Source organism: Ochotona curzoniae, unplaced genomic scaffold, assembly GCF_017591425.1.
Source record: "Ochotona curzoniae isolate NIBS_2020 unplaced genomic scaffold, NIBS_Ocur_1.0 scaffold_4701, whole genome shotgun sequence".
NCBI lineage: Eukaryota > Metazoa > Chordata > Mammalia > Lagomorpha > Ochotonidae > Ochotona > Ochotona curzoniae.
In genome coordinates this window covers 43,920,371-43,933,223 of record NW_024467122.1, presented here as the reverse complement: position 1 = coordinate 43,933,223, position 12,853 = coordinate 43,920,371, and the positions used below count along the sequence as shown (strand labels likewise).

Genomic DNA, 12,853 nt, shown 5'->3' with positions numbered 1-12,853 from the left:
GAGTGGCAGTAGCTGCTATTGCCAAAGTGGCTTGAACAATAGAATTTTGATACGAAGACAGAAATCTAAACAGCATGAAGAAATCCCAAAAGTTGAGCAGTCCCCATTATCTCATGCTTGCACGACTACAGTCCAAAAGATGAGTGATGGTTCTCCATTTGTGCAAGCAGAGCAGCGGTCCAAGGCTCTGACAGAGTCACTAATTGCCCATCTGCTTGTTTACACAGCCCAGAGATGGGGACTGGACAAACAGCTCATTTCCCTTGAAATTGGACCAAATTGAGGGAAGACTGAAATATGTGACAAAGGAGGAATAGGAAGAACTCTCATGGGAAAATGACTCCAGATCAAAGCCAAGGCCCAGTGAGCTGAGTGGACTGGTTCAACCCACATGCTTTCCAAAGGAGCCTTAGGTACATTACTCTGTGTCCCACCCTCTCACCCCCTCCTCACACAGAGATGGAGCCCCACTCCCCCAAGTCAGGATATTTTGAAATATTTGGACACAAGTTTCAACCAGAGTGTTAACACCAACTTAACCTCCGGGCTTTGGTAGCCAAGAAGATTCTGCTCAAGTGAAATTCTTAGTTCTTTTAATCTTCACTGGACACTTGGCAATTGCTACACTGAACAACTGTTGGCTTTACTGTTTCCTTAGTCCAGAGTGTAAGCAACTTGCAGACAAGCTCCACAGGTGTAACAACTTAACACACATGTTACATGGAACACTTTAGAGTGAAGAAATGATTATTAGAACTAACCATTTTGAGATTTTTTTATTTGTTAACATTAGAACATTTTTTTTAAGACTGAAAAGACTCAGACTTCTCAGTTATGGCCTTGGCAGACTAGAAATCAATACTGGCTGGCGTTTATGATAGTCCTTGAAATAGGACAGAGCAGCCTGTCTTGAGAACTTATTTATTTTTAACATCAGATTGGGCTTTAACCAAAATCTGTCTCTCAGTGTGCAGCCGTTAGGTATCATGCTAATGTGCAGTAGCATAGCTATGAAATGGGAAGCAACAACAGAAAGACATCCCTGATAATTTCCTTCTACTTACCATGTTAACTGTAGGTACACTAAAGGCTGCATACTTAAATAGGTAGAGAACTCTACATTAGCTAAGTTGAGAAACAATATTTCAAGTTTTTCCCTCTGTTTAGAGAACCACATGTGAGAGATGTAACAAACCAATGCTAAACCATCCTAAGACATTATCAGTCTTCACAGGAGAAAGGACCACAGCCCTTGAATCTGTAGCAAAATGTGAGAGGAGGCCACCTGAGGTGGGTGGGCAGCACCAAAGCAGTGCCAATATGGTGCACCACTCACCCATCAATCTGGCTTTGTACTTGTCACTGTTGTGCCTCAGACACTGTGACACCTGCATGGCACGTGTTGTTCTATGGCAGCTGGTAGAGACCTGGCTCACCTACAGGATTATCATATTCTCAGAAGCAGCCTTGATACTATTTGAATATCTGGTTGATAGAGGTTCTGTTTTTCCCAGATCATGACTGGAAGACGGGGGTCATTTGGTACTAGCACCTATGGATGGAATAACCTTTGTGCATAATGGTATATAAATAACTAAACCCATTTTCTTTCTATAGTAGAGTAGGTGTGTGAAAGGCACGTAAATCATGTGGGATTTCAGAAAACAAAATCACAGGTAAGGATGATTGCTCTAAAGAACTGGGATGGACAGTAGTACAGATAGGACAGCAAACTGTGGGGTGAGCTGCTCAGCTAACCAGGAAGGTGGCAGGAGGCACAAAAAGGTGTCAATGTAGAAAGAAGCTGTGCCAAAGGATTTGCATGTCCCATTCACACATAGTAATAAGTGAGCTGCAATTTTAGACAACTAGAACACTTAAGAGTGTGTGTATGCAACTGGTTATACCTTAATTGTGATGAATAGTTGTTTAAGAAGGAAAAAGATGCCTTGGTATGCCCTCTCTGATCCTCGGGAGATACACACAAATGGGAGTGTCAAACAATATAAAAGATTTGTATGACTTGGACTCTGTGGCTCAAATTGGGACCCACATGCAGCAGCAACATTTAAAGGTAAAGAAGTAGCTACTATTTTTTTTTTTACAGCTTATCCAGCTAGTGGTGGGGTTCCCTTTCCTTTTGGCTATTATTTTAAATATTTTTGCTTTGGAATTCCCCCCTCCCACCATGACCCCCATTTCCTGACAGCTCATCGATCCTGGGTTTTATATGACCACATATTACAGGAAACAATATAGGCTATTTTGGGGGCTTGTTCCTGCTAAAATGTCTATCACACATTGTTCATTTAATCTTTCTGAGAAACTGTTTATGTAATATATATGCACACATGTAAGGGGAAAGGGAGAGAGAGGGGGAGAGAAGAGGAGGAGGGACAGAGGGAGGGAGGGACAGATAATACTTTAGTAATCGCAGAAAAGGTTCCATAGACCCAAGGGAATCATTTCACTCTTTTAAATTAAGACAGGTAGTGTTTCAAATTGATCTACCTGGAACATGTCATGGAAACTCACAAACTTTTATATAAATTCCAAATTCTGGTTTCTTAACATTTTCAGGAATAGGATAACTATATGAAAAAAAAATTACTTTCAAAATGATTTAGAAGTGACTTAACTAGTTGCATACATTCTTTCTACCCCTCCTGCAGCCCTATCCCCATCAGAAAGCATTTTGAAATGTGTACATGCAGACTGCAATTGGTCACAATCATTTTGTCTGTTATTCCATAGCCCAGTACAAGGGACACATTCTGGTCCCACATGACTGTAACAGTCCGCTGTATCTAAAAGGATTTTTTCTTCTAATACTCTTTACCGTCTAGGAAGAATCTTAAGTAGACAGGTTTATATTAGAGTAAGATATGCAGTAACTGGTGGTTTCTGCTTTTCTTGCAGTGGAGGACAGTCTGCTTGAGTGAGAATCACTAACACGGCCATTCAGAGATGAGACACTAAGGCATAATGCAGTGGGAAGGTATGAAAATGGAGTGTAGAGCTTTGAAATAGATGATTTTACTGAAGACTATAGGAAAACTCACTACTTCAGATTGCGGTAACTACAATCCATTAATATTTGGGCCAATTTCTTACAGTTTTTTTCATGATCTGTTCTTTTGAAAGGTATAAGAATTGCTAAACCCAGAGCTTAAATTGAACAGCACCCTGGGAGAGGAAGCCCAAATACTGCACAAGTCTCAGATATACCATCCCAACCCCTATCATCTCATCCATGTCATTCCAGAATCCAGGCCTATAGCTACAGAAGCAATCAGATGACTATAATTTCAGCTACCAGCTGACTCCAACCATGTAGGAAAACTGGAGCAAAATCAGCTGTTTAACTGGTTGGCCCACAAAACTGTGGGAGATAGTAATAGTAGCTTGACTTACTAAACTTTCAGATTAAGGATATAATAATAATTCCTGCTGGGTAATACAAGTTCCAAAGGCAAAGAATGTATTCATTGTGTTCATCACTGCATCAAAAGCAAGGGTTTGGAACATGACAAGGTGTAAATTAATATTTAATTAGTTTATAAACATCATCTGTGCAAGTATGGCAAGAAAAAAATCCCACAGTTTATGAAGTCTCTTATGTAAAACTATATTCTGTCTTTGCCTAATAAATAAGTCATAGCAAAGTTAAAGGGAAGAGAAAGCGAGGGGAATGAGGATACAGAGAACAAATATTCATTCACAGGATTAGGTTAGGGAACCTAACAGTGGGCTGATATTTTAAGCTAACTTGATGGCTATAACAGTGTTACAGTATTGGGGTTCTAATCTATCACTGAGATGAAATAACCCAGTGTTTGAAGAAAGTTACCAAGACCAGAAAGCTTGCAAAAGAATTTGAACTCAGGTCTATGAACTTTCACAGCCAGCCCTCTTTCCACCGTAGTCTCCCAGGAGATTACAGCAGCAACAATAACACAAGTTGAAAGAGATGTAACTGCCCGCCCCCCACCCCCGTCACTTGGTTCTTACACAGGACTATCTAGCTCTATTAACTTCAGACAACATGTTGGAACCCATTTTGCCACATGAAGTTCAGGCCAATTATGATTAATGCCACAGCCATGACTACAATCAGGAACCAATGCCAGAGGAGGCTTAAGAGAGCAGACAATCATGCATATATATTATGTTAGCAATTAGGCTTCATTTTAGAATCATGAAGCTAAAAGGGAGCTATTAAGGGAGGAATAGCCATTTCAAATAAAGATTTTAGTGGAGTTCTACATAACCTACTTGAATATATTATGCTTTTCTAGGTTTAGTATAATTACCCATTCCACATACCATTATTTCAGCAAGGAAATGGGATGGTGCAATGAGCTCAGTAGGCAGATGGTTTGGTTATTTCAATGAATAATTTGAATGTCAACAAGTTGGTGGGGGTAGAGGGAAAGTGGTAAAAAACAGAGATTCTGATGCCTGCCTCCAGGGTGGCGTCAAGATGAGCTACCAAGGATTGGCATTTCAAGAAGCTGAACACTGAGTTTTCTTAAATTATTATTTTTTAAAAAGATTTATTTATTTTTACCGGAACAGCAGATTTACACAGAGAAGGAAATACAGAGAGAAAGATCTTCTATCCTCTGGATCACTCCACAAGTGGCCATAGTGGCTGGAACTGATTTGATCTGAAGCCAGGAGCCCAAAGCTTCTTCAGGGTCCCAAAGCCTTGGGCCGTCCTCCACTGCTTTCCCAGGCCACAGGCAGGGAGCTGGATGGGAAGTGGAGCAGCCGGGACATAAACTGGCACCCATATGGGCCCCTGGGCATGCAAAGCAAGATTTTAGCCACTATGCCATCACACTGGGTCCCACTTTTCTTAAATTTATTAAGTCTCTCCTCTCTGTATATCTGCCTTTCCAATAAAAAATAATTTAAAAATTTTTAAAAAAAGACATGAACTGACATGGGATATTTCCTACAGTGAGATAAGCATTTTTATCTCTGTTTAAAATAGTCCTAACTCTAATGTTTTTAATTTAAAGAAAAAATGCTACAAACAATTTAAAACTTTAAAACTAAGAGAGAAAGCTAAATATTTACTTTCAAAAGTTTAGTAGAAAGATTTAGCAATTAAATGATCATATTCTCTTAAGCTTCCATTCATCATTTTTACCTTCTTGAAATATGGATAAACAAATTGTTACAGTTCTTCCAATCTTCCAGAAAGCAGGCCTTGACTGTTACATTAATTACATTTTCAAGGATCACTTGTGAATTCTAGGGATATTGTTTGTTTTGTCTTTTTTCAGCACTTTTAGTCACTGAGACAAATACTCAGATTCTTTGTGGAGCCCAAGGATTGTGTGTTTGCAGTTTAATTCAACTGCCACTAGGTGGTAATATTATTGTTGATTTGGTAGACCTTATACGTGATCCATAAAGCATGCCATCTTTAATGGGATTATGTATATTCTTTCTAACATTAAGATATAACTACATAAATTACAGTGGAACTTACAAATAAAACATTAATGATAGAAGACAATCTAGAGAAAAGCTACTTGTGTGTCTGGTACCATTTTTAACTCTATAATTTTTTTTTAAAGATTTATTTTTATTATTTTTTTATTGGAAAGGCGGATATACAGAGAGGAAGATCTTCTGTCCGATGATTCACTCCCCAAGTGAGCGCAACGGGCCAATACTATGCCGATCCAAAGCCAGGAGCCTCTTCCGGGTCTCCCACGCGGGTGCAGGGTCCCAAAGCTTTGGGCCGAACTTGACTGCTTTCCCAGGCCACAGGCAGGAAGGGAAGCGGGGCTGCCAGGATTAGAACCGGCGCCGATATGGGATCCCGGGCATGCAAGGCGAGGACCTTTAACCACTTGCGCCACCGCGCCGGGCCCAACTCTATAATTTTTAACGAACTTACAAATTGAAACAAAAGGGAGATTTCCAGTCCTACAAAAATCTGGCTTATATCCATTTCTTTGGCTAACTTTTAGAGATGTGCAAGGTAAACATGACTTTCTAATACTTAAAACCTTTCTCTGTAATCAACACTTCAGAATTCACAGAAGATTGATTGGTCCTACGGCATAACAATGAATAAAGAAATCTAAGGATGTGCCAATCCCTTATATAAAAGGATATTTGCATATAAACTGCACACACCCTCCCTCCTGTATACCCTAAAATATCCCTCATACAGTGTAAATACTTCGCATAGTTGGTGCACTGCACTGTTTTGAGAATAGTGATTTTGTTAAAAGTCTGTACATGTGCACATAGATGCCATGGTAGACTTAACTATGACTTCATAGTAATGGTATGACAAATAGCAACTGCTCATAATATTGTTGATGTGAAGTTGGTTGATTCTGCAGATACAGAACTCACCGTTAGGGAGGGCCAGAGCTCCAGAGTATCTGCCCTTTGAACTTGGTTTACTGCTGTTTTCACCACTGGGTAAGTAAAACTTCTGTGACTTTCTGAGCCGTAACCTTTGAATCATCTGATGAGACTGTGACAAAATGACTAAGACTAAGACTAAGACAGCAGCAGATGATATATGTATAGTGCCAGGGTCTTTTCTAAATATTCTCTATATATTAGTCCTGGATTTGTAAGAGCCTTGTCAATTATTTTAAGATAATAAAAACTAGAAGCAGAAGATTTGTCTTACTGAAGGAATACAGGCATCTCTCCAGGATGGCACATTATCTACAGAAAGAATGCATTATAAAATAGGTATTCTGCAAAATTAACTCTCAGAGGTAAGAAAGATGTTAAGTTTTTCCATCACTGAAAAGTCAGTGAGTCTAAGAAAATCATGTGATAACAACTGCAATCAATCACAGATTAAAACCTTACCATAGTTGCGAAAAAGCCAGAGGAAGTGGTAGGTTGGTGGCTCGGCCAACAATTCGTGAAGCAATTTATCACAAAAGAACTGTTATGCAAGATGTAGAGCTCAATGCCGACTCCATAAAACATTTAAATAACATCACCACAAATCTTTACAAATTGCAATGGAAACCTGGTTGTTATTGTTGCAGTAGGTCTAAGGAGGTCTTAAAGCTCTAAGAAAGATGTTTTTGGGGTCATTGTATTAATTTAGGTGAAGGCAAATCGATTACTCTGATATTTTTCTCTGTTAGATATTGAGGGGAAAAGCAATGCTGTTTCTGTGTACTAACATGGCTCTTGAAGGAAACAGATGATCTTATAACTATTAAGATAGCCTATTAATAACACAAAGATGAACAGTCAGGAAGTTAGTAAAATTTTCAAATTCAGTTTCTTTGTATAAGTTAAGAATGACAAAAATAAGTTTCAGAGGGTTATTGCAAAGATTAAACTCTACTTTGGTGCTGGATTTGTGGTACAGAGGGTTAAGCCAGTATTTGCAACATTAGCACTCCATATGAATAGATGGTTTAAGTCTCAGCTGTTATACTTGAGTTCCAGTTCACTGTGAATGCACCTGGGACACCAGCTGCAGATGAGCTCAGTGCTTGGGTTACTGCCATTCCCATGGGACACCTGGACGAAATCCCATGTTTCTAGCTTCGGCCTGGCCCAGCCCAGGTAGTTGTGGCCATCTGAGCAGTGAACCAACAGATTAAAGAACCTGACATTTCTCATTTCTACTCTTTCCAACTTTTCCTTTCAAATAAAACCTTAATCTTCACAATGAATCACACTGGATATAACTTTGTTATACAAGCTAACGCATGATAGTTTGAACCTCCTGCAACATGAACTTTCAAACATGTCAGAGATTCTCTTCAACCAAACACTTTTATGAAACTGCTTCATGTGACCCTCACATGGGAAACCTAGATGGAATCCCAGGCTCCTGGCTTTGTCCCAGCCCAGCCTACCCCGACAACTTCAGCCATGTAGGGAGTCAACCAGCAGGTGGGAAGACTTCTTTTTGCGCCTCTCCTTCTCCTCTCCTCTTTCTCTCTGATATTTTGCTTTTCAAATAATTAGATTTTTAGGGGTATGCACTAATGTTTTAAAGATCCTTTAAAATGAAGAATGGATGTTGAATTTTGTCAAACATTTGTCAGCATTGAATGCTGGTAGGACTCATAGTTTTCTTTCTAGAGCTATTAACAGTGATACATTATTTTAATAGATTTCCTGTATCAGATTATCTTCACATTTTTGGAATAAATTGCATTTTGCCATACAATGGGTTATTAGCTTTATTTAGATTTCTAAAACTAGAGATTGGTCTATATGCTTTACTTTTTTAGGGGGCAAAGGTGCAATCTTGAACAGATCTTGTATTAGTATTATGCATAAGAAGACTTTAGACATTTTTACTCTTTTTGCAACTTTTTTTCTCTACAGAGACAAGAACAGAAAAAGAAAGATTCTTCTTCTTCTTCTTTTTTTTTACTAGAGTTGTTAATAAAACAATCAAACAAAAAACAGCCTGCAAGATGCCTGTCAAAAAAAATGGATAAGTTAAAGACATGAGGCAAAAGGGAGTAGAGGGTGAATAATAAGAGAAAAAGTGGGGAGGGAGAGAATCAGGGAGGGCAAAAGCAAGGGAGAGGGAAGGAGGCAGGGAGGGAGAGAAAGAGAGAGAGGGAGAGAGAGAGAGGGAGGGAGAGAAAGAGAGGGAGAGAGGAAGAGAGAGAGAGGAAGAGAGAGAGAGAGGAAGAGAGAGAGGAGGCAGGGAGAAAAAGAAAAAGAAAAAGAAAAAATCAGAGAGCGAAACAGAAAGACAATGCAGGGCTTATTTCCATGCACAGGGCACACTGTACAGGTAACTGTTTAATACAGTGACTCAGAAGGTTGTGATTCAGTATTGCTACAGGCTGAAGTCATGAGATTACCTGCTAGTTCTTATTCTTCATTTTAGGGTTTCCATTACGGCCCCCATCAATGTAATTTGATCCTAGTTTTTTTTTAAGTTTACTTCTTTTTATTATTATCATTTTATGACACAGTTCCACAGGCCTGGGGATTTCCCTTATCCCCTCCCCCTCACTGCGTTCCCCTATTGTATAAGCTACTATTGTACGAGTTCTTCATACACAGTCACATGTCCATTATTGTGGGCATGGAAAATAGCAGAGAGTCCAGCATCCTATTGTGAAGATACAGTAAACAGTTTCACTGGGAGTCCATCTTTGCAAGTAGAGATGCGTACTGCATTGCATCCTCACATCTGGAGATGATAAAGCTCACAGGATATTCCCAACACACAAAAAAATGTTATGATATTATGAAGACCTGATCACAGACATGTATCATATCTGAAGATTCTGTGGCATAATTAACCAATTCTGAGAGGATTTAGATAAGAAACCCACAGAAAAAGGAAAAACATATCTTCAGGTACTTTAATTGATTCAGGTGGCTTTTCACAAACTCAAAAGATTGTAAGTAGTATATTGGGGCAGCTGAGTATTATATCTTGGAACTAGAATAGGATCAGACAGACATAGTCATAGCTGTTACGAAGTATCCAGTCATTTACACAATTCTTTGTGCATTCCATGTGGAAAATAAGAATTGCCTTATGTTTGTTTTTAGCTTGGCAAACAATGTTTTCCAGAAAACAGTTTCTTAATGTTAAGAAATTTTTGCTGGTCAAGGAACATTAGAGGATAGTTTGAGAAAGTAGGACTGGACTCGTTCAGTCACATTCATTAGTCAAGATGGAGATAAGGCCAAGTGTGGGAGAGTGCTGGTATTACAGCCAGTTCAGTTTCCAGCCCTCCCTGCCAAAGCTATAAATACAAATGACCAATTTAACAGCACGAAAAGACCACCTACAACATCTATACCTGGGATCTAATCAGTTGCTCAGCACCTTCTTTCAATTACAGGATCCCTGCCATGTTTATGAGGACTTTTAATGTGAGCATCACAGTTTTGAAGGCATATCATTATGACCATGTTTGATCTAAGGGTGGGAAAGCATGAGTTCAAAAACTGCCTCACAAGGCTGTGCTGAATGGAGCTGTAAATTGAAATCAACAAGAGCTCACTGTGAAAAAGAAAAAAAAAATGTAAGGGGAAAGGCTCACACACCATGCAGATTGCAACCACAAGAAATGGTGCCATTAAAATTACTCTCAATGCTGCTCAGGAAATGAAATTAGTCAATAACAAGTACCACGGATTTGTCAAATAACACTAGTTAAGGGCATTCTGAGTACGGAAAGATGATAAAAGATATAAAAACAAATAAACCCTATGCATTTGAGTGTGGCAACAGGATATAATTTACAAATGAAAAACCAAATTATCATGATTGTTAGACTGATCTGTAGCTTCTGTAAAAATAATATTTTCCATTTATCAACTGAGCCACAATGCATGGGACTTCCTAGGCATAAACAACGTAACTGCTTAAGATATTATGAGTGAGAAAACCCCTAGCAGAAGTCTAGCCCTTTTACCCAATACTCACAATAGGCTGTTCTATAAAAGCACAGGGGTATCTTTTGTCAGTTGTGGTTATTATGGGACACCCTGTGTTTAGATGTTCTGACACTTCAGTAAATGTCTCCTTCTTTTCTTCTAGGCTGTCTCATACATCTCCTTGACTTAACCTGCTACGTCCAAAGTTTAGTCTACTTCTCTCCCCCTGAACCCTAATACTGTCTTTGTGTCTCCCATAAACGTCAAAGCTGACATGTCCAAAAGTTGACCTCATTGACATCTGTCACAGTGTGTCAACCAGTGTATCAAACAAAAAGAAAATTCCAAAGGTTACATTAAGCCACAGGATAACTCCCTCCAAGGCTATGACCACCACAGGGAGATGGTCCCATGAAGGACTGGAGCTGCCTGTGGTCAGCCAGGATGCAGCTGGGAGTAAGCCTCATGGAGTGGCTCACGGCACTAACAGTGTTTCACAGCAGTACCTGTGTGTGACTGGTCACACCTCTTACCTTTATGGAAGAACTCTTCCAGTTTATCCTTAAAAGGCTGCAGGTACTCCTTGGGAGACTCCTTACACACCACGGTCATCTGTTTCTCACTGGCTGCAAAGAGAAATTGAGAGTCAATGACACTTTTGCCTGAACTCCTGGTGAAGGGCAGGCACTGTAATTGAGTGTCTACCCTACAGACTCCTTCGCCCTTACTGTTCAGGGTGGACTGTAGAGGGAACAAAAACAGAAATAATAAATTAACAATTAATTACTTCCTCTAGATCTGTCTTCAGGAACAGGGAAATATATCACCTCCCATGTTACTTCTAGAAATGATGGCCTGGGATAGGAAAAGTAATTTTGCCTTTTTATTTTCTTTGTTAAAAAAGATTTAAGGCCCAGTATGGTAGTCTAGTGGCTAATGTCCTTGCCTTGCATGCGCTGGGATCCCATGTGGCCACAGGTTCTAATCCCATCTGCTCTACTTCCCATCTAGCTCCCTGCTAGTGGCCTGAGAAAGCAGTTGAGGATGGTCCAAAGCCTGGGGACCCTGCACCCACATGGGAGACCCAGACAAAGCTCCTAGCTCCTGGCTTTGGATCACTTCAGCTCCAGCCATTGCATCCACTTGGGGAGTGAACCAGCAGATGGAAGATGTTTCTTCCTGTATCTCCTTTTCTCTATATATCTGCCTTTCCAATAAAAACAAACAAATAAATCTTTAGAATAAACAAACAAGCAAAAAGGATTTATTTATTGAAAAGCAGAACTGATAGGGTGACAGAGAAAGGGAGAAACAGAGATATTCCATCTGCTGGTCCATTCTTCAAAGGCTGCAACAGCCAGGGCTGAGCCAAGCAGAAGCCAGGAGCCAGGAGCTCCACAGGCATCCCATGGGGAAGGAAGGGATCCAACCACTTGAGCCATGTTCTATTGCCCTCTCAGGTCCATTTGCTGGGAACTGGATTGGAAGTGAAGCAGGTGACACCCACAAAGGATGCTGGCATCGCAGGCGGTAGTTTAACTTACGTGCCTTTACACCAAATCCTGTGTATTCCACTTATGGGCTTCCCAAAATAAGTAAAGGTAAACATGGACTTAAGGGCTAATCACAGGGAGTTAGGAGCCCTGGTTGTCTTCAGAATAATACTCTAAAAGCAGGCTTGAAAAAGACTTGGTAAGGATTCCCAGCCAAATTCGTGATGTTTCAGAGTGACACACATATCCAAGAACTAAAATCATATTAGGAAGAATGTGTCTGTTTCTCAAGCTTCACTTTCATTTGTCCTCCTAATTAGCAGCCACAAACATAACTGCATGTAATTTACTTCAGACAGACTATATGGAATTTATTTAAAACTTGCTTTTTGGATAATCAGGTAGTTTCAACTTGGATATCTCTGATTTAGAACATGCAAATCATGATCCACTGTTTACCATCAGAAAAGGCAGTTAACCTAAGGGCAGAGGCATCTCCTTCCAAGATTTCCACAAGTTTGTTCCAGTTGCAGAAATATTCAAGAGTGAGAAAGGCTTCATTTCTCTGAAGCTTGAGCTGAGTCCTAATCATTTTTGCCTCTTGACCATGGGTAGAAATTACTGATATGACCTTGTCCAAGTGATCATACTGGAGCACTGAATTATCACCTGCGGTGAATGCAAACTATCTGGTTGCAAGAACAGATAAATGTATACTCCAAGTCTCAGAAGAATTTTGTGAACAAAAAAGAACATTTTGTTAGGTGTGGGTTGGGAAACAGGTCTTTATTTACACTAAGAAATTCCTGTCCAAAAATCTGACATTTTAAAAATTAGCATCCTAGAAATATTTACTACAGACAGAACAAGAAACAAATCAACAGTGAAACAGAGAATGCACTTAAGTGCCTTCTGAAATTAGTTATCTGACACTGTTCATTTGCAATATTGCTAACCAGACTGCTGAAATCCTTGACAACTTT

At 39.7% G+C, this 12,853-nt stretch overlaps 1 protein-coding gene across 3 annotated transcripts in view; it reads right to left on the bottom strand.

Annotated features, from left to right (window-relative positions):
* Positions 1-12,853, bottom strand: part of FMN1 (formin 1) — a 360,709-nt gene that overhangs the window by 65,809 nt on the left and 282,047 nt on the right. For all 3 annotated transcript variants that reach the window (XM_040969588.1, XM_040969589.1, XM_040969591.1), the window contains one exon: positions 10,911-11,003. In XM_040969588.1, the coding sequence (XP_040825522.1) occupies positions 10,911-11,003 (93 nt within the window). The remainder of the gene's footprint in view (positions 1-10,910; positions 11,004-12,853) is intronic.